The sequence below is a fragment of the Platalea leucorodia genome, assembly GCF_965183815.1.
Source record: "Platalea leucorodia genome assembly, chromosome: 4".
NCBI lineage: Eukaryota > Metazoa > Chordata > Aves > Pelecaniformes > Threskiornithidae > Platalea > Platalea leucorodia.
The window spans coordinates 53,967,072-53,988,922 of NC_138826.1; the positions used below are offsets into that span (position 1 = coordinate 53,967,072).

Consider the following 21,851-nt stretch of genomic DNA (forward strand, 5'->3'; position numbering starts at 1 on the left):
CAACCACAGAATAACACACCATAAGGCTGAAAAAAACTCATTGCAATCCATGAAAGAAATTATATCAAGGTAAGAGTTTTAGTCAAGCCCCGTATTTTGAAATTAGGAAGAGTTATGTGCAAGAATAGCAATTTTCCACAAGACCAAGGTTCTCTCTCTTATGTGCGATCAATCAAAAAACAAACTGTAGTGGTGCAATCAGCAACAGCTTTATTGGAGCATTTGTGCAGTGAAAGTCTATGACGGTTTTCACACCATTAGCCAAATTTCAGGGAGACTTTTAAATCAATATGAACAGATTAAATAACATTACTTACTACTAGGCAAAGAATTCTAAACCAAAGACTTTAAATACCAAGTTTATTAATTTATGAATCTCTAACAGAACACAAGAATACTATTCTATACTCACTGACAGTGACCACCCTTTGTTCAGTTACATAAATACTACTCAGAACTCTCCAAAAGAAAAATAATGCACAGTTCCAAAGAAAATTATTTCATTAATATAAGGGTGCATCTGCTTCAAAAAAGAATATTCAAACACCATTTACATTAACCATAAAAACTGGAATATTCACTGCTCTGGAAAGGCTGCAGAAAAGTAGAGTAAAATATTACTGAAAAACATTGCACCTCTCACTCTGCTCAGAAAAGCCTCTGAGAACTGCCTTAACCTCCCGTTATCATATCAACACACACTGATGCACAAGAAGTCAACCTGGAAATTCTCCAAGAAAAGGCAAGAGGTCAACCTTAAAATGTTGTTTTTCTACTAGTTCTGAATGATTGCCACATCAGACACTAACAAAAACATTCTGACATTTTCTACTGTGTTCTTACAAGTATGCCATATTTATAACCCAGATAGCAGTATGAAATGTAATTTGCACATTCACTGTATGTTTGTATTTCTGTGAAAGAAAAGCATTCAGTTACAGAACCAAAACATATTCAAGCTTTCCTCTTGCATTTCCTCATATACAAAACTAGAGTTCTGGAGAATTTCACTCCAACAGCAAATCTGGATATCAAACAAGGAGCTCAGGAGATCCTTAGGAATTTTACTAACAATCTTTTCTCCTTCCATGTTTCTGACTACTGGAGCTGAAGAATCACTGCTGAAGCAGCTCCCTGAATGAGAAGTTTAAAAATGTCACTGTATGAGGACACTGTACACGTTAGTGCTATGAAACACTCGTATGCAAAAGCAGTCTCTATTCAAAAAGTTCCCTGCACTTCCCAAGGAACCTTTCTTCTCTGTATTTAACCTCAGGGAGAAACTTTAACAAAGACCCAAGTCCTCTGGATCCAGGATTCCTTTCATGTGTTTATATTTACAGTACATCTTTAACATCCTTTTTCAGAGACAGCACTGGAGTATTTCTTCCACTGTATTATGTGCCCTCTTTTCTATGAATTTGTGCTTGTCTCTCTACTTTTATTTTGCAGATTCATCTTGATCATCACCTTTTCATAATTTTACAAACATTTAAACAATTTTGCCATTGAACTAGATGCAATTCCCAGATATTTAAGTAGTTTCTTTTCCATTCATCAAATAAAGTCAGTCTTTACTTCCATGTTTGATTTTCAAGCATCTTCAAATCTCTGACTTTCACCACCATGAGATGGTCCCAGTGTATATCTTACACACTCAATTAAACAAGCCTCCCTGGCATTGACCAAAAAAACCAAAAAACCAAACCACAACAACAACAAAAAAACCCAACCTTTATGCTATGCAGGTTACTAGCAAACTTAAATGAAGCCTGAACATTTTCAAAAAGGAAAATAATTTTAGCCTACTTACAGCTGTGATTACATTTTTGCTAATGTGAATGTAATGTAAAGATGTAGTATTGTTTTCCTTAAGCTGTATAGATCTTTGCTCTCCTTCAGGCCAAGTATTAGCCAGCAATGACAGAGTTGACAAGAAAGCTCTGGAAGGGGCAGATGAATAGACATCATCTTTGTTTTCTCAATGGTAACGGATCTGCACAGCATATTCATTATTCCAGTTTAAGACAGAGTTAACTTGTATGTAATCTGCAACTCTGCTATCCATCACACATCGTATTTAACGATTGATCTACTCTCTTCCTCCTTTCTTCTTCATTCAGCAACACACCTAGCACTGCCAAACAAACATACTTCCAGGAATATGAGCATAACCTGTTCAGTCCCTAACCAGTAAGATTAATCAAGACTGTTACTACAGAGCTGCTGACACATGTCAAGGCAACAGAAGTACAAGACAGTACTCAGCGAGGTATTAACTCTAAAATTACTGTTTGGTATAGACCTCTCTACTCCGAAACTTTTGAGTAACAACCACCTCTGGAGATAAAATGCATATATATAGATATAGATATATATATATGCCTTCTTTGTCCTGTTATCTCTAAAAAATTTATGCTACTGTTTTGGATATTCTGTCAAGAAACAAATTCATTACTTCCTAGGCTTACATTTCTGGATCACTTTTTAGCCTAGCTCAATGTATGTTTAGTGTCTGTGCATAACTCATTTACTCCATTATTCTAATAAAATTCTTCCATGGTAACATCCTACTAAACACTACCTCAAAGAAGCAACAATTAATTAAAACTTTTCAAGGTAGCATACAAGATGCAAAATTTCAACACATTTTTAACACCTTGGATCAGACTATGCTATACCAGTAATAGATCCGAGAATTTCATTATATTATTTTCATACAGAAAAGAAAGTTAATTTAAAAGATACTCACTTTAGAACAAGCAAATAAAACCAACAAAACGAGAAAACTTTATAATTATAGTATTACAGGATGCTCACTGTAGCAAGGAACAAGGCTACAAAAATGAGCCAATAGTTTTCGGCACTACCTATTATTGAACTATTTGTAAAATGAAAAATGTATATAGATCATTTAAGCTGAAGTTTAGAGCACGACACTGCCATTTCCAAAGACAAACAACACAGAGCTGCACTGCAACAGTGAAGTACCAAGAAGGAAAGTTTGTTTCTGGGGGAAACAAACCCCCAGAGGTCAGCTTTATACCTTTCTACTGTGCCAGCTTTAAAAACATCAAAGTTTGGCAAGGTCTGCTGGCTTGGCTATTATACACAGAGAAGTTATGCCCTTCTTTTTTCCAAAGCATGCTACGTTTCCAGAAGGAGGTGGGGGTGGGGGGCAGAGTCTTTATTTCTCCCCACAAGAGGCCAGTACTCTAAGTAGCTTTTATGTAGACTGCACCAACTCATCCATTCTCTCTGCAGCTGTATAAAGGAGTTACATACTTTGATCCCTAAAACTGCATAAAAAAGAATATTAGGGCTTTTTTCAAGTTATGTGTTAAAAGCGATCAAGAAGTTCAAACTATTATGCTCTAAGTCCTGCAAGCTGATTGCATTTTACAATACAAAATTTATGAACCAACAAATTCTGGACTACACTCTATCCTTCTCTTTAAACAGATCATCCTCTTCATCTATCTTCCATTCTCTGGGACAATTTTTATGTCTATTATTTAGAACAAACATGTTCATCAGTTTCCTGAAATCAACAGAAGTACAGCCATTGTTGAAGAAAGTGCAAGCTCATGCAAAACAAAACAAAACCAACAGCCCCTCCAGAAACAAAAATTCAAACCAATAAAAAAAATTATATTAAAAAAAACTCATACCTGACATGATCCCCACTGTATAAGTAAGAATCCATTCTCTTTCCCTAAATTATTTGTTTCATGGACACTGAGCTGAAAGCTACTACAAAATAATCATCTGAACATTCAGCTTTCCAGATTGATATTAAATTATTCTTAGCAATACTATTTTATACTAAAACAATGTTTTGCAATTTTAAAGAAAGCCTTTAACAACATTAAAACAAGACATTTAGGCATTTGATGGTTAAACAGATTTAAATTTGAAAGATTAACCTAAATATCCTACAGCATTTCTAAGAACTTCACTGAGCTGCCATAATTTCTGTCAGCATATGTAGTACTGAATGACTAGTAAAATACCTGAATTGAAACTATTCCAGTCTAGCAGTTTGTATGATCTTGTGTTACCCATAATTCCGACAAAGGCTGAGTTCAAAACAGCAAATTAGTAGATCAGTTATAGGAGCAGAATAGTGAAAAAAAACTACCAACAAGAACACAATTGACAACACCACTCCACAGGAACTGGAAAGACACAGACAGCAGAGTTAATAAGAGGCTGAAATAGAAAGGGAGAAAAGGAGCATGCTATAGCAATCTAGCACTAGGCGTGATCAAAGTGTACAGTATATAGCAATTATTGTCTTATTGATAAGTTCTCAATCCACCCTGTCAATTGTTCTTTCCTCTTCTACATTTTCCTGTTCATTCACCAGTTTATTTGCTTCCTTTAATATTTTATAGATTTATTTGACTCAAATGCTTAGCATGATCATCCCTGTATCAGAATTTTTTTTTCTACTTCTTCACCTTCCCTCCCATAGCCAGGTGCCTTCATTCCCTCTTTTGTTTTCACTGTTTTGCAATATACTGAGTTCAAAGTATCATGCATCTTACATTCACTTGTCAGGAGCAATCTACAAGTCCCACAAAAACACCGCAAAGAGCCACTTAGTTGTGCAAATACGCATCTCCTCTTATTTCTTATCCCGCTTTCAGTCAGTTGGTAAAAATAAAGGAGTGCATAATGCAAGAAATTAATTTTTAGAACTTCTGAGTATAATTGATTTTTTTACTTCCATTTTGTATTAAATAAATTTATCACACAGGAAATTTTGCACGTAAGTGACCTGTATCAGAAACCTGTTCAAAGTACAGAAGCCGAAGATAACTTTGCGGCAAAGAAAGTGAGTACCCACATATAAATTATACTTTGACATTTCTTTTCATCTTCTCTCCACTGTGTAAATAGATCTTAATAATAGGAAAAAAGAACAATATTGTGTACTCATATGCTTTAAAAAATCCTTTAAAGTAGCTTTTTTAAATTCAAATTAAGTCTCAGATTTTATTTCATGTTGTCAGTTTACAGCATCTTTAGATCAGCAACAATCTACTTGCTTGCAGAATTACTTGCCTTGGGCCACAGGAAGAAGAAAGAAAAGGAAAATAGATTTTTTTATTTTTTTTTTAAAATTGCTTTTAAAGATGCATTTGCACAAACTTTGTTTTATTACTCCTGACTAGTGCATGCAAAACCACTACAGGTGCTATTTTTCACTCTCCTCTGTGTTTTTAAGTGCGCTGTTAACTCCCAGCTTTTTAGAGAATATTCCTCGGCTTGTCTCAGTGACTATAACAAAGTCTTCAGAGTCAAAAGTCACTTAATTCTGATGTCAGAACTAGAACATGCAAAATACACATATTCCAGTACTGGGGTTCCCAGGTAAATATTAAATAAAAATCTTAAAGGACTGTTCAGTATATGTTTTTAAGAACAGAAACAAAGCTGTAAAGGTTTTATCAAAAAGGCTAAAAACATGTATGGAGCTAAACTGTAGTCATTAGTCCTTAAGGATTTCAAGGAGCTGAAAATTAGAAAACATTCATAGTTAAGATCAAGTATTTCATCTTATTTTTGTTTAAATGGAAAACTTGCATCAAGTTTTAATATTAAGAAGTGGTAAAAAATAATTAAACCCTCAATAATTCAAAGACAGTTTTTAGTGCAAAGTTACTGGATTCAAAGTACTTTATTATTTCATTAACTTGCTGAAAAGTTTCTCACTAAAAACATACCCTCTAAATGACTATTATTTTTCCAGCTTAAATGATTGTCTGAAAAATATTGCTTTTAATATACGTTGTTACAATAGATTTTTATCTATCCAAATACTAATATGTTATGAAGTTATAAAGATTAGAAGCATGTGATCATGACGACTGGACTTGCGCAATGAAGTTGTTATTGTTTTAACATACCAGGATTGTGAATGCGATCCAGGAGCTTCACAGACCGTGCACTGACAACACCACCGACGTGGACAAGGAAGCCTGGTGGAAAGGTCGTCAAGGTAAAAAATGGAAATTCCTGTTATGATTAAAAACAAACATCAAATGACTGCTTACCAACCACTTCTGATTGCCAATAAACATGCAGTGAATTGATAATTCCCCTAAAATACAAGCAAAGCAGTTACATTAGGCCAAAGATGGCCTTCAGGCTTACTAAGCACTATGTAACCATACGATTCATATACCCATAGTATAATAAAAGCAGAGGCATTATACAATGTAAGAATACTTTTCCCCCATAGAGTTGTATCTCAGCACAATATTAATAAATAAGCAAAACTTTACACATTTGTGTTAGGAAAGCCTCTATTGGTCCACTTTTAGGATGGCTGCTAAACAACGTAATTCTACTCTCATTAGTTGATACAAAATAAAGGAACATTTTTCTCCATTTTTTAAGTCTTATTGTTACAATTGACTGCATTTTGATCCTGAAGCATAGGGTAAACCAAACTGCAGTCTTGCAAGAATAATAAATGTCTTATTACAGGAAAACATACCTAAAAAAATATTAACGGACTGCTCTGCTAGTGAATATCCATCTTCTAGATTAAAGCATAAGTCTTTGAAATACAACTGTAAGTTCTTAAACTAAGGAAATTCACTTCCAATTCATTTGCATAAATTAGTTTTTACCAATTCATAATTAAAATTAGTATGTTTCAGCAACTACTCAAAAATGCAGTTCATACAAGAAGCAAAGTAAGTGATAACTGTAATTTTTCATGACACACATGATGAAGTAAACCAGCCATATTCAAAGGAGGTGAGCCCAAAACTGGAAGATTTTATTTTCTAGAGAGACATTCTATGGAATGTCCAATATACACATGATAGCACACTTATGGGGGAAAGGCAATACATTTATTTTCAGCAATTCTAAATGCATAAAGGCAAAAAAGAAAAATAAAAGTCATGCAATCATGGTTTGTACAGTCATGATTGGTTAAATGGAAAAAATAAACACCATAATTATATATGAGAGAAAGTACAGTATAGATTCCTTTCTCACATACTTGAAGCACTTGCAACAGTACAGTTCAACTGAGCTTCTACCTGAACAGTGTACATGCTGCAGATTAAATGAGGACCACGGTTCTTCCAGCAATACATGGCATGAAAAATCTTCTTACAACAAAGCCCAATGTAGATTTAAAAATGAGCACTTCAGAATTATTACCACCCTTGTTATTAGAACTCTTACGACTTTTAAAAGGTCCTACAAACTTGAAGTTTTCTGGATTTTCATTTGGCTTAGACTTTCAAAATTAAGAGGCAAATTTTGAGATCAGCAACTGTAGTATCAACAACCAGAAGAAAACAAAACAAAACAAACAACCCCCCAAAATATCAAAACCTGCAGTCGTGCTTTATGATGCAAAAGCAGGAAGATTTCACCATAGGACTCTGCAAACCTGCTTGACTAATCTGTCTTCAGGAGCACTGATGCATCTCCACAGAGGGCTAGGGACTCCCCCAGAAGGTTCTAACAGATCACAAACTGCTTTGCAGGTTATCAGAACAGTCAGAAAGCTGTGACTACAACACAGTCCGAACTCCTTTTCTGTACATCTTTCATGCCGAAAAATGGAAAAAACTCAGTACATCAACACTTTGTTAGAACCCTCTCTCTCACTGTGGCTCTGTAGTATCAACTATTCAGTGATTCACAAGTAATACTGATAATATTTGTCCCTGTATAATTCCATGACACTCATTCTGCATAACCTATATTTAAGTATATCAACATACATGTTTGCTGTCCCCTGAATATAGTTATCCCACATTAATGGCATTAAAAATAAGCTTTCCCAGAACTACAGAAATCAATTGAAAAAGTTTACTGCATATGCCACCTATATGAAATTCCATTAAGCCTATACTACGTTTATATTGTATACATACCTATATATACTCACACTTACATTGTGCTAAAGCAGTATGTAGGAACGAAGTGAACGATATTCCATGCTCTAAAGCATAAGCAGATCTCATGCTTTTTAATCCATGTGGAGATTCAGAAATTACTTTATTTTTCGTTCATTTTCATAAGGCTGTGTACTGCAAGTAATTTTAACTTGTTTAGACTTCCAGTTTGCCTGATTCCCTACACTACAAGCCAGGAATAAAACTTTAAGGTAATAACATGGTTTTGTCTCAATCTATACACTCAGGAGTATCTAATACTTGCGAGTGATACATGCTAAAATTAGACCTACGCCCCAGCAGTTAATTTCAGCCACAGACAAATCTCGGAAACGGAACCATTCTGACGTGCTCTTTATCCATTGACAATGTTTCATTCATTCTGACCAAGATGGAATTCCATCACTTTGTATGATGGCTTTTCCCCCCCTCCCTTTTTTTTTCTTTTTTAAGCTCATTTAAAGGTTTGGGGTTTTTTATTATTATATTACTCAAACATAAGTTCCAGCCTGAATTACATGTGGTAATCTGTAATACTTCAAAATTATAAACCTCTACTTATTGCATGGAAAACAGAGATTCCATAAGCACCAGATGCAGTGTTTCCTTATTACAAATCTCCTCTATTACTGCAAATTGCAAAGGACTATCTTTACATCAAGGTGATGCAAGCACAGAGTATTCCTGTGTGTGAGAAGACATGATGATCTTAAAGTTTCCAAGCTCCATCATTTTACCAATACTAATTCACTACACCATTTCACAGTCATTGACTGCCTAGACCCTGAAAGAACTGTCACTGGTTTAATCCTTGCAACTACATAGAGATTTTATAGTTGGAATTTGGGGAAAGTTTGATAAGATTACAATAAAATACTCATAATATTTGTTTAATACAATGTTTAAAAATGTTCATGTATACGCATACATGTATTGCTAGTATTCTTTCTTAATTACATGTCATACAAAGACACACAAAGTAATGAAAAGGCACACGGAACAAGGCTACACAGGCATATCATTAGGTGTTAGTGTCAGCTGAAGCAGTTCTCAGATTCCCTTCCAGCCATTCACTCATTCCCATCGTTGCATCACTCCCTCAAATACTGCTCGTAACGCTCAGGTATGTTCATAGAGCTTTTTGGGCTGAACCTGAGTAGGGAACTGGTCCATATTAAAATACTGTTAATTTCCTGGTTGAATTATTTTTATTCTAAGCACATTTACTGTGCCATCTCACAAGGTGGCCAAACAATCTTACAATTTTTCTTCAACTGAACTGAGGGGATGGGCTGGATAGTAGCAAGAAGTTGCTGGAAAGAAAAGTTGCTTAAGTCAGCATTTCAGCCAAAAGAATCACACAGAGAACTGCACTCTAACACTACAGTTATCTAGCAGTGCTCTTCAGAGATGAAGATCAACAGATCTCCATTTTGAAAAGGCAGCAGTAAAGATCTCTCAAGCACTTGCAGAACGCAAACGTGGAGGAATAAAACAGCATTTGTCCGAGTTGAGGTCAACAGAGATACAAAATACCATCACGAGCAGCATTTGGCCATTTCTACAAAAACACAGGCTAATTTTTTTATGAGTAAAGTAAGCTCAAATTTTCCCACTGACAAATATACCATATACATTTAGATAAAAATATACACAAGGATAGCTACGCTATAGTTACACCTGCTACCAACACGCATCCTGTGAATTGCTAAAAATATATTCATGTAAAACATAACGCATACGTGTGTTTTCCACAGCTGGTGTATTTTCCCGGAAGAAATAGAGAAATATTACCCTTCCAACAAAATCTGTTCTGGTTTGCAATTAGGGTTCTTTTAAGTGACACATTAAAAATACATTTGATTGAAGAAACTGTGGAGACATCCACTTAAATTAACTGGTTTTAATATGCCTTAGCATTACCATATACTCAAATAAGTTGAACTAAGACTCAACAGAATTTGGTATATATCTAATACATGTGGAAATATATTATACATACTGAATTTATTCTCTGTTTTCCCAAATAAGCACTACCCTAACTAATCCAGATAAGTAACTAGAGTGCACTATCTATGTGTGCAATACTAAAACAGAGAAAATAATTTATAAGGGTTATTCATTCTAGTTGGGTAACTGAAAAAAGGTAACTGTAGCAAAAACACATCCAACACGATATTTTCAGAAAGACACTATGAACATATTTCTTTGTATCAATTAACAGTCTGCATGCTTTGCTACATCATCATCATTAAAAACACATTCAACATGTTTCCATCCCATTTTACGGTATTTTTTTTCCACTAGACAATATACAGGTCTTATCAAAACAATGTGCAAATAATTCAAGCTCTTAGAATACATTACGTGCTCTTAATTTACATTTTTGTTTCTAAAAAGCTTCCTAATGAAATAACAGATCAGCCATGAAATGTCTGAAATGCTAGCAGAAACAAAGGTAAACAGAGAAAAAGCTCTTTTTAAAACATTTTTTTTTCCAAACTAAAACACTGAAAGCAAAAGCCATGGATTTGTATTTAAAGAGAAATTAAAATTTTAACTGAAATGTATCAACATGCAAAACACTAAGTATGCCAATCTGATAAATGCTCTTAAAAAAAAAAAAAAACAAAACAGAACAAATATAAAAAAAAATCCTGCATAAACAAGATTACAAAGAAATCTGCAAAACCTCACAAAAAAGAAAATCAAAATATTTCAAATAATTGTTTAGAAATCCTCAATACAAGAAAAAAGGGTTACAAAAAGAGTCACACAATGTTTTGGAACATACCCGCCTTCTACAGAACCTATGAGGCGATCCTCCCTTAGCAACGGATAACACAAAAAATGAGAAGAGAATCATCCACTTACTCAAAATAGTAGCTATTCACTTATATTTCACAGATGTAGCTGATCTTGTTTTCAACAAACATATATGGTTCTAAGTAAGTAGTTCGGGTAGTCAGAAATTAAACTAGAAATTAAACTAGAATTTATTTCTGAATAGGAAAACACATTTCTTCCTTCAAGACACCTCACTAATAACATTTTGACAAAAGCAGCAGATAATCTATTAAAAAAAAGTTGCAAGGACTCATTCCAAAATTTAAACAAAGAATTGAAAACACTATTTTTATTATACAGTCTATTCAGTATAATAACCAATGGCATTTTTAGTCCTACAGAGGTTCTTCAAAAAACCTGTAAATCGATAAAGCCCTTTTATTGCTTGGGAAATGGTTGAGGTTTGTTTAAGTTTCCATTTTTTAAAGGCTACCAGCACACTATTTCATGTAGTAGAACGAAGGCTAAATTATGCACCGTATCTATTTTTCAAAACTGAAATTTTTTGCAATTATAAATGGGATGTTCACCTTGTTTAAAGCTATTCCAATGTTTCTGAATTTGGCTTCTGTAAAAACTTAACTAAATACATGATGGTAAAGTATTAAACTTATACAAGCATCAGTAACTTACAGAGGCTAAACAGCAGTAATTTTTGCTATAACTGTTTCTTATAACACCAACTGTAATTACTTGAGAGCTGTGCACATTACAGCTATTTCCCCCACTCTTTTCTTAATGCTTTAGTGATATATTAAAATTTAAATAATTTGTGTATGAAAGGGCTATTAAACGTTCATTATTTCTAGTGAGATTTCAGACCTAAAAGTTACACATATTTTTAAACAGAAAGTAACAGGAAACACTTAACTTACTACAAGCTAAATTTTCACTTTAGTAGACCAGAAATATAAGTATAAAATGCCTTACCCTTTGTTCCAGAGCTGACTGAGTCTGTTGTCTTAGAAGAGTTTTAAATGGCCCCCCTTCTTTTCCAGCACTCCCACTGCCCATTCCTGAAGAGTATCAGTACAAATGACATTCAAAGAAACACATATTATAAATTGTAATCAAACTTTGCTTTAAATATATGTAAAACAGCAATTGAAAACAGTCAAATCATCCCCATAATTTTAATTTTCAGAAGAAAAATGCTGAGCATCACAGTTTAATTTGGGGTCGGGGGGTGTTGTTTTTTAGGTTTGATTTTCACACGACTAGCAGTGGCACTGCTGGTTTTTAGCATTTGGACAAAAAACTCCTGATCTAAGAGCTTTTTCTGCTGTCAACATGAATTTAAAAAAACTTTCAAAACACAAAGACTTTAAGACCTGGGCTTGCAATTCTTTCTTATGACATAAAACTTCTTTGTTACTATTGCGAGTTTTGTCTTATGATTTCAATATAGATCTACCTTCTCTGTAGTTTGCAGAAAGTTTCTACATAATTAGATTTTCAGCCCTTATCAAAAAGGGCTGCAAAGTCACCATTAATTCCACACTGTTGAACGATGCCCCTCTGTCAGACTACTCTATAGTCAAGCACATCTCTCTACTATAGTTATCAATTTAAAAAAAAAAAAAAAAAAAAAAAAAAATCTGGCTTTCTGAGAGTTTCAGAGTAACTTAATCACCTTTCCTAACCACTGGGAGGAGACTGTACACGTAATTACAGCAGGAGCTATATAATGCATGATTGGGACTGAAAAGAAAATTGCAAAGGCAATGCACAGCCTTTGATTTGAAATATAAACTCTGAAAAAAATGACCAATTATTTTTTAATAATTTTCTTTAATACCTACTCAATGAAATAATCATTCATCTGATTCATTCAAATAAGCTAAGGACTACTGCTCAGCATTCAAAACTGCTACACTTATTTGATTACTACATTTGCACACACATAACCTGCAGATTATCTGAAAATGAAAATATGAAATAAACTCCGATTTTGCGTAATGTGTAATCTCTCTTTCCTTCTTTCATATATTTTTACTCCACCCCCACCCCCCAATACAGGAGCTCTTCTGAAGAGATGGCAAGTTTACCAGATACACAAATATCTCTGCTATTGAATTATCTGCTATCAAGGAACTGTACTCTTAACTGAGTGTGTCAAGATGCAGGTTATATGTATGACAGTAAGTTATTCATTCTATGGTTAGAAATCACAAAAGTAAAAAGTAAGCACATACCAAGATTGTGTTTTTCCTAAAGTAAACACAATGCTGGTGAATCAGATTTTCTTGGTAATATTTCATGCCTAAAAACATTCTATCATTGGTATTTCTTGTATCTAAAAACCATCAGTGCTAACTTGACAAAGTAAAAATAAACACCTAAATTGTATAGGAAAGCACAGGATAAAGAACAAAAAGAAGTGTCAGGAGCAAGATGAAATACAAACACCACAGTGCAAACAGTTACGAACGAAGCCAAGATTTTCTTTCACAGAATTAACATAACAATTCCTTGCTAGTTTCCTTTTTCTTCTGATCAAGCATCTAATAAACATGAATGAGAGTGTACATATACATCAAAGGTCAGTTATTTGTTTTAACCAAAGACTGGGAGATCTGGAAATAATACCAGACTTTATAATGTATGCTAATTCATTCGTAACATTTCCAAAAATTACTAGGCTATCATTACCGTATAATTATATATAAAAATACTACAATTTTTAACAAATATTTTTAGCTGTTCTTGGATAAGGAAACAAAAAGATTACTATCTGTATAGTCCCGTTAAACAAGATTAAATTGCTTTTACTATTTGGCATTGATTCTAAACATCATTGTCAGGGACTATACAATATTAAATACAGACAAACATAGCATAAATACTGGACATGAAACAAACTCAAAAAATACAAACTAATCAAAATAGTTTATACAGAAAAAAGCAGCGATATCAACTATTCAATTTAAATCTATGAAAATAATGCATGTCAGTGAAATGGAAAAGGAGGCAGTACAAATAAAAAGTTTGTACAGGCTTTGTTTAAAAGAGTAATTTAAAGAGCAGAGTTGCTAGCCATCTGATATAATTTATTGAAATAATGGCTGAATAAATTAATGAGCAAGTGCTTGTTCCGTGCAAAATATAGGAACAACAAAGTGAAGGGCATAAGGGGGATTAAAAAGAAAGTAAATTATTTCAGTCCAATTACCAAAGGAAATTTTGCGAGGGAAAAGGAGAAAGTTCTGTAGCATAAACTACATATGTTTCAAATCCTGTAAGAAGTTCTGAAGCTGTTTCAAGCTTCTGGGGCAGAAGTAAGGGATGGTATGAATAGTCATGTAGCCAGCAGTTTTCAGAGGCTAACTGAACAAAAACATAGGGTTATAGAAGGCTGTGTGTTAAATGCCCCCGTATCAAATAACAACAACATTTTCTTAGAAGTTTGTTTAAAAGGCCATAATAGATTGATCCTACCAGAAGCAGCCAGAAGCAGCTCTTCAGTGAAAGAAACACTTTTCCTCAGAACAACTGGGCTGACATGGCTAGTGTGTAGAGGGTTAAGGCTAGACCCCGAGAGGAGGAGACAGGACTTTTTAAGATGTGGGGAATCACAAGAGAGTGTAGGGGAGCTGGGAAACAGGAAAATCCTAGGTCCCTGTGGGGAAGGTGCTGTGGAGGAAAGTAATAGAGACAAAGAGATGTAGGTTCAGAAGATGACTAAAGAAACAGACGGAAGAAATCAAAATGAAGCAATTTTTTTTTTCTCCAAATGACCAGCACTTATTGCTAAATTATTTCTCAACATACAAAGAAATGGAATGACAATACAGCTCCACAATGTGAATGAGAAGCATCTCAAAAATCATGACCGGATTAATTGTATTTTGAAATTGATTTTTTTTAAAAGCCATGGTAATCTACCATTTATTTTAAATTTTATACAAAATTTGATAACATACTATGGAGTAAAGGCTAAATAACACAGTCCTCTCACACAATCTGATTACTTTTATTATTTAGGTATAAAAAGTTATTTTCCAGAGAAGCCATGGATCTGTTTTATGATTTTTAGAGTCGTAAATCTTGTAGAATTCTAAGTTCCCACAAAGAAAAGGAGTTCCCACCTTCTCAATTTCCTCCAAACATATACTATGTCACATCAAAATATAGTACCAAATTAAAATATGTCACGCTTTTTGTCAGCCTGATATTCTGTTAGTTTGCGGTGGCATAAAATATATCACTATTCACAGAAGTCTAACTTCAAACCAAAACAAGCTTTCTCAGCACAGAGTAATTTCCCCTCATATTTAGACCAGATATAGACCAGAATGGATAATGCAATCACAACTGTATGTTATAAAAGACATTAAGGTAATATTCTCCTGATCTGGAGCTACTGAAAACTAGATGTTTAAGCAGATCCAAGTTTCAAACTCCTCTATTTAGTTATTCATATTGTGAAATTGTGGTATCTGCACTCTTTTTCCACGTTAGTCTCCATCTCAAACACGTGAACACACTAGCTACCTGACTGAGAAAGGAATATAATGTACTGCACAAACATCAGAAAATACTTCATTTTTCACATCAGCCAATCAGAGTAATGGGTATCTCCAATTTGATAATCTTTAATGTGTCACACGAGATGTTTGCTTTTTTTTAAACACTATCACCACCAACTTTCACGCTGAAATATTCCAACCTAATAACAGTCTTAGGAAATGAAGACAGAGGTCTAAACATATACAGTGACTTGTTAAAAACAACATACTGAATTTAGTACGTTATGGAAGTATCTTCTGCACATCATCAAATTTTTGGTAAAAGGTAAAACAAACGACTCGAGATACTGTCCTTTTAAGGTATTAAGATTCAAACTCTAGTACATAACACCAAGATACAGAATTTTTAAATGCAACCAGCAAATCCTCTTAAGACAAGTTTCAGTAGCAGAGTTAAAAGCTGCTAAAAAGACAGTGCTAGTAAGCAAAAGTATGCCCATTGTTAGTTTTAATACTAAAAAGATAGCTAAAAAGTATCTTGAAAAATCCCTAAAAATAAGAGGTACCGATCACACAATCTGTTTCAGTTCTGAACGAACTGACTAAAGACGAGAGGGCCCATCCACCTACATAAAATTGCCAGGAATTATATAAGGTTGCTGCTTTAATAACTTGACAAATTCACAGTGAATTACTACCTTCATAAATTCAGAACATTTACATCTCCAAAGATGACCATCTAGATTAGATTTAAATCCTTTACATGACATGATCTTTACAATGGAAAAATCTGATCAAAACAAGGAGGTTTTCAAATATTCAGTAAACCAAATACATGAATTTGTGGGTCTCCTACATAATAAGCATCCATTTATATTTGTAGGTCCTTTAAACAAGTGACCACCATAGGTTATCCACAAAATAGTCATCATTTACATCAAAGGACTGAAAAAAAAGAAATATGTGCTTTTGTTTGTTTTGAAAACAGGACAGTGAAGATAGTACTAAGACAGACAGCTTCGTAATTGAGAACATTTTTTAACAGTTATCTAGAGAATAAAATGGGTAAAATATTTAATATAACAGCATTTGAATGCAACATTTAATTTATCTGCATGGAAAAACTCTTGAAAGGGGTGCTATCAAGTAAAGCTGAATCAACTACTTTAACATGCTTAAAAATTGCCTAGACTAGATGGAGACAAGAATGTTCTGAGCTTCAAATACCACAATTTAAAACACCATTTAAAAAGCAACCAAACAATTCTGCAAAATATTTTGCCCTACAGTAGCAAAACTCAGGGCATTGGTCACATAATGGAGAATAAACAGACAATAATTCTTTGAGTTGTGCTGACATTAATACTGACATGATTCTAACCACAGACTAAAAAATAAGGCGGGAGGAAACAACAAGTTGAAGAATTGATGATAGACCAACGGAGAAAGAAAAATGCTTTTTGAAGATGGCTGGAGTACAATTTAAGTTATTTTCAAAATGTATACTGTGTATGTAAAGCCATTTCTATATACCAAGGAGAATAAGAAGATAGCAGCTGCTACACTTCTAGTATCACATTTGCAAAAAGGAGTTAAAAATCACAGAGAAATGTATACAATATACTTGGAGCACAACACATAAGGCTTGAAGACTACAAAGTTTTACTAACACTGTCCTTAACATATTGTGGTGAGAAACGTACTCCCATGATTTGTAATATGAAATGGAGGAAATAAGAAAAAGGCAATTACTTAGGACTCCCTTAATGCTCTGAGATGTTTTATTTCGACTTGAATACAGTCATGTTACAAATGCCATTTTAATGTTACCCAGAATAGTGGAAGTTTAGGCAGGATTTAAATGTTTGCCCTACAGAAACCCTTTCAAGCTTGAGGTGTGCTATCTGAATTCTCCAATTTCCACATCATTTTGATAACTTAAATGCCAAAAAGCAAAAAGGGGTTGAATGAAAATATAAAAAGAGAAACACAAATTAAACAAAAAGTGGGTGGAAGTGCCTTACCAGTTTTGGGTGTCAAACTCAAATCTGTGTCAGAAGAAGAGGACTGTCGACTGTAGGACTTGGAAGGTGAAAAGGAATAGGTTTGGTTTTTCAGAGGGGTGGAGGGTCCTGATGAATGAGTATTGGGATTGGGATCTTCATTGAAGGGAATCCTGCCAGAAGAAGGTGGAAACATATTCAGTAATCCTGTGCCAAAGGACCTGGCTGACAGCAGCATGATCCAAACACCAGGATGGGATTGGGGCAGGGCCAGCAGCTATTCCTTAGGTGCGAGACTGGGGATGAGGCCAGAGGCAAAGAAATGCTGTTTTACCCTTTCAGCATTCTACAGAGAGATGCTGATAATCTACAATGAAACAATTAAGCCAAATGAAAGGCATGAAATGTGACAAAAAAATTATATATATGCAAAAGAAAAAATTGAAAAGAGTTTATGGCTTAAAAATCTGGTCAGATACACAATGCTTTGAGTTAGTTTAATAAAGAAAAAATGATTTCAAATTATATTTGTGTTTATACATATTCATACATTTATGTATATACACACATATGCATTTTAAGGAAAAAAAAAAAAATGTTTCCTTATCCTATAGCATCAGCAGCATGCCACAGCTAAAAACAGAGCAAAGAGGAGAATCTTTATGGGAACAACTATATTGACAAACAGTTCACTTATGCACAGGTTGACTTACCTGCTCTCCAAAACCATCTCTTCCACAAACGGCACATACCCTTCCTATAACCATTTTAAAACCTAAATACCATATCTGAATTACACTTGAAAGCAATTATGAACTCCAATCAAAACGTGATTTCCTCCAATGACCGTAAAATAGTGAATGTTCCTCACAGATATCGACTTATTTTTACTTAATTTCTTAGGAAGTAAGCATGTTAAAAAGAAATGAAGAGTGTGGCTTTGTGGAAGAGACTCTTGATGCATTTTCAAGAAACTATTGCCTTTGTTTCAGCAGCTGCACACAGTAGTTCTTCACTGACAATAGAAGGTGTCTCCATGAGAAAATGAGGGAGAAAAGATGGGTGGTACCTGCCTACACTGCCTGCCTGCCTGCACTTTGCGACCACTGTGCCTGTGGCCTGCCTCTCCCCAGCTCTTGAGTCTGAGCAGTCTCGTACCAGTGTAGATGAGAGTGGGAACAGACACAGAGAAGTTCTGAGTAAGTCGTGAGCCAGTAGCAGTGTGAATTGGGCTGTTGTGAGTCGAGCGGCATCCATGGCTTGGCGGATGAACCAGCGGAGACCTGAGAGAATTTGCAGCCAAGGTGGAAGAAAAGAAAACAATACATACAAACAGGTTGCAAAGTTACGTTATATATTATTTCAGGGAAGTTTAGCTAGAGGAGATCTCTTACTTTAAGCAGACTCTAAGAATTTTAATTCCTAGCATGCAAGAGTCCAGATGAAATAAAAAGAGAGAAAGGAACAGCTTAAGCACTAGCTTGTGAATGTGTAATTGATTCTTTGGCAACAGGGCATCAAGTTAGTAAAGCCAATAATAAGAAGCATTAGTTGATTGTGCTGGCTTTGAGAAACATGTCCCATCAGTCCAAAAAATGGGAAATGATTCTGACAATATCCACCACGAAGCTGAACATGGATTATTTGGGGGGTGGAATTTCCATGTTTTGCTCCAGAGTGAAAGCTACTGATTTATTTATGAATGCTTTTTAAGTTGGTAGTTACTACGTCCACCTTTTTTTTTTTTTTTTTTTTTTAAATCACCACTGTTATTTTATGATGCAGTGTATCCAGAAGCTCTTTTGATGGCAAATTTTTAAAATTAAAACAAGTTAAACAAGCTATGATTTGAAATAGAAACCTGTAATTTTGAGAACTCTGAGCATACTGATGCCTGCGCAACAGAAATACCTAATTACTATTGTAATGACACAACAGTTCAAGTTAATGAAAATGGCTAATTCAAATAATACCTCTGGAAACATAGCATAAGTAGTATACTTTTTGGTTCTGTTTTTTCCTTTCAGAAATTGGATCACTCCAAGCAACAAAGGAGTAGCAATTCGAAGAAGACTGCAAGTATTTTTCTATTAATTTGTATACACATTAAGAAACTGCATTCAAACTGTGTTTGGTGTTGCAGTAGATATAACAAAGATCAAGAAATTCTGCCTCTCATCATAAAAAGTTTTCTCTGCAAGTACACTGTAACCCTACCTGTTTTGCAATAGCCCTACTTGTTTTGCAACAGTAAAAAGCAAAGCACACAAGAAAAGACGAGGCTACTTCAGGGTCATTCTCTAAATCACTGACGCAACTGTCTGAATTCAAAATTTATCTTTTCTTATACGCTCAGCATAAACACTCAAACCTGATTTTACTGAACTTGGAAAATCTTGAACAGAACGTGTATCATAAAAAGCCCTCACAAAAATGTTTATTGTACAAACACGGAGTCAAGGCAGAACTAATTATTAGGAAACTGGTTGATCACAACCCAAGGATACATAATACCGTTGCTATATAAATTCAAAGAAGTCGTATTAAAGTTTACCACTCCAGCTTCTAAAGAAAGAACATCAGTAATCCAACCTAAAACATTTCAAAATTGTGGAATATAAACTGAGTTGCAGACAAATAAAACTACAAAAGAAAAACAAATTCTGGGGAAAAAAAAGAAATCACATTGGTTATGCAAAACTGAATGAGTATGAAAAGAAGAGAGATGAAACTTTTTGCCCTACAAATTATTAATTCATACTTACTCCTTCATTTCTTTGGATGGGGAGTTACATGCAGGTAAAAATGCTGATGTGTTACTTAATTTATCCAACGTGCAGGCTGTTCCTATGGCTCGTACTACTAGTCCAGACTCTCCCTCCAAATCAAAACACTGCAAATAACCAACAACAGCATTTCCTCTCATTTCAAGCACCTTCAAGCCAATCTTCCTTTGCAATTCACCTACAAAACAAAAGACAAAGAGCTCATAATTGCCGTGAACTTTCCTTATTCTTTTTTGTGGTCTTTGGCCTCTGCTTTTGGAATTTCCAAGTCAGTAAAACAGGTAATAGATCCAATCTTACATAATTATGCCAAGCAGCTGGTCACAATCTCTGCCTCCTATAACATAGTGTGATGTTCATGATTTGCACAGCTTTTTCCTTTTTTCTCCGAATCTACTCCTACTGCAACATGCTATTTCAGAAATGTTTTTCTCTGTTTTTTATTTTCATTGTTTTTTCCCTTTATTAGTCAGAGAAAGAGATTGTCAAGATGTGTGTGCTGGAACACACACAAGTATCGTAATACTCCTTCATACAGTTCAGAACAATGCAACATCTTTGTAATCCATGTGTATAGGCATCTATGATTTTTTTTTGTTTGTTTTACAAACCTATTTAAGCATATTTCAACCTAATTCATACTTTTTGCTCTTTTTAAATTTATAGTGTTTAGTATGCAGCCTCCTCTACAAAATGTAACACCAAATAAACAAAACACAATACCAAATATGCCACACTCTCACTGCAAACAAAAGACTGCCACTTCTCCTCTATTACCTGCACACAAAGACTGAAAGACTGTAACTGTAAGACAATGGTCTGCTATAGATGCTTACTTAGCAGGATGTTTAAAAAAAAAGTTAATTGATCCATGTACCTAGGTAGCCTTGGTAGTACTACATGCGAAATATTATCTCTTTCATTTTCATCAAAAGATTTCCAAAATCCTGTTAGCAAACTGAAAAAGCCTCACCATCACAGAGGATAGCCTAACAGTCCCAATGTCAATGATGTTAAGAAATCAAGTGGAATGAAATGATCACTACTGCTTTCTAGAAGCTTGGTTTTAACACTTACCAGAACAGGTTCCTATTATAAACTGGTTACTGATTTGAGTAAAATTGGGGCTGAAAATATGCATGTGCTGGTCTTGAAAAATCTCCAAGATTGAGGTAAAGTATGCAAGTTTCTAGCTGAGTGAAAATTGCTATGGATTCCATTCAAGCCAAGATCGAGACTGAATTCTTTTTTACAGATACAACACATAATATGACAGAGAACTATGGAACAGCCTGGGTCATTCTCAGAAGCTACAAATTTCTTCAGCCACCAGTAACAACGATTGCAATGTGAAGCATTATCTTACATTACATGAAACAGTATTGCTATGAGGTCTTTTGGGTTTTTTCCTCTTAATCACTGCCATGAATAAAAACATTAATAAAATCTAGCAGAATACTTCCACATGTGCTACTTTATCCACTTTCACCATTTATGCAAGGCAAGAGATATGCAAATGTTAATTCTGTAAACTGACACACCAGGAAGCTATATTAAGAACTTCATAAAAAGTGAATTCATGTCAGTTATGACAATATTGTTTTTTCACATTTTTCCTCAAAACATGATGGCTCTCGTAGTGAATGAGTAACACCTCCATGATCTCTTTTATGTTGCCCCACTTACTAAAGATCTCCATACGTGCCTGCAAAACCCAACTCACTTTTTCTTTTACTGTCTTCCTTAAAACACAGCTGTATCTACAAGAAACCTGACAACATTTAGAGTCCATTAGAGAACTGAAACCACTGC

At 34.5% G+C, this 21,851-nt stretch overlaps 1 protein-coding gene across 15 annotated transcripts in view; it reads right to left on the reverse strand.

Moving 5' to 3' along the window:
• C2CD5 (C2 calcium dependent domain containing 5) overlaps positions 1-21,851 on the reverse strand; it is a 76,826-nt gene that overhangs the window by 44,744 nt on the left and 10,231 nt on the right. For 9 of the 15 annotated variants that reach the window (XR_014227959.1, XM_082309947.1, XM_082309945.1 and 6 more), the window contains 4 exons: positions 20,019-20,217; positions 17,275-17,426; positions 11,712-11,797; positions 5,916-6,024 (listed from right to left, as the gene is read on the reverse strand). Coding sequence is in view for 14 of the 15 variants with exons in the window: in XM_082309947.1 (XP_082166073.1) it covers positions 5,916-6,024; positions 11,712-11,797; positions 17,275-17,426; positions 20,019-20,217 (546 nt within the window). In the remaining variant the exon portion in view is untranslated. Of the gene's footprint in view, positions 1-5,915; positions 6,025-11,711; positions 11,798-14,219; positions 14,415-17,274; positions 17,427-18,411; positions 18,537-20,018; positions 20,218-21,851 lie in introns of those variants that run through there. The other 6 variants (XM_082309939.1, XM_082309940.1, XM_082309941.1 and 3 more) reach the window with 3 other exon arrangements.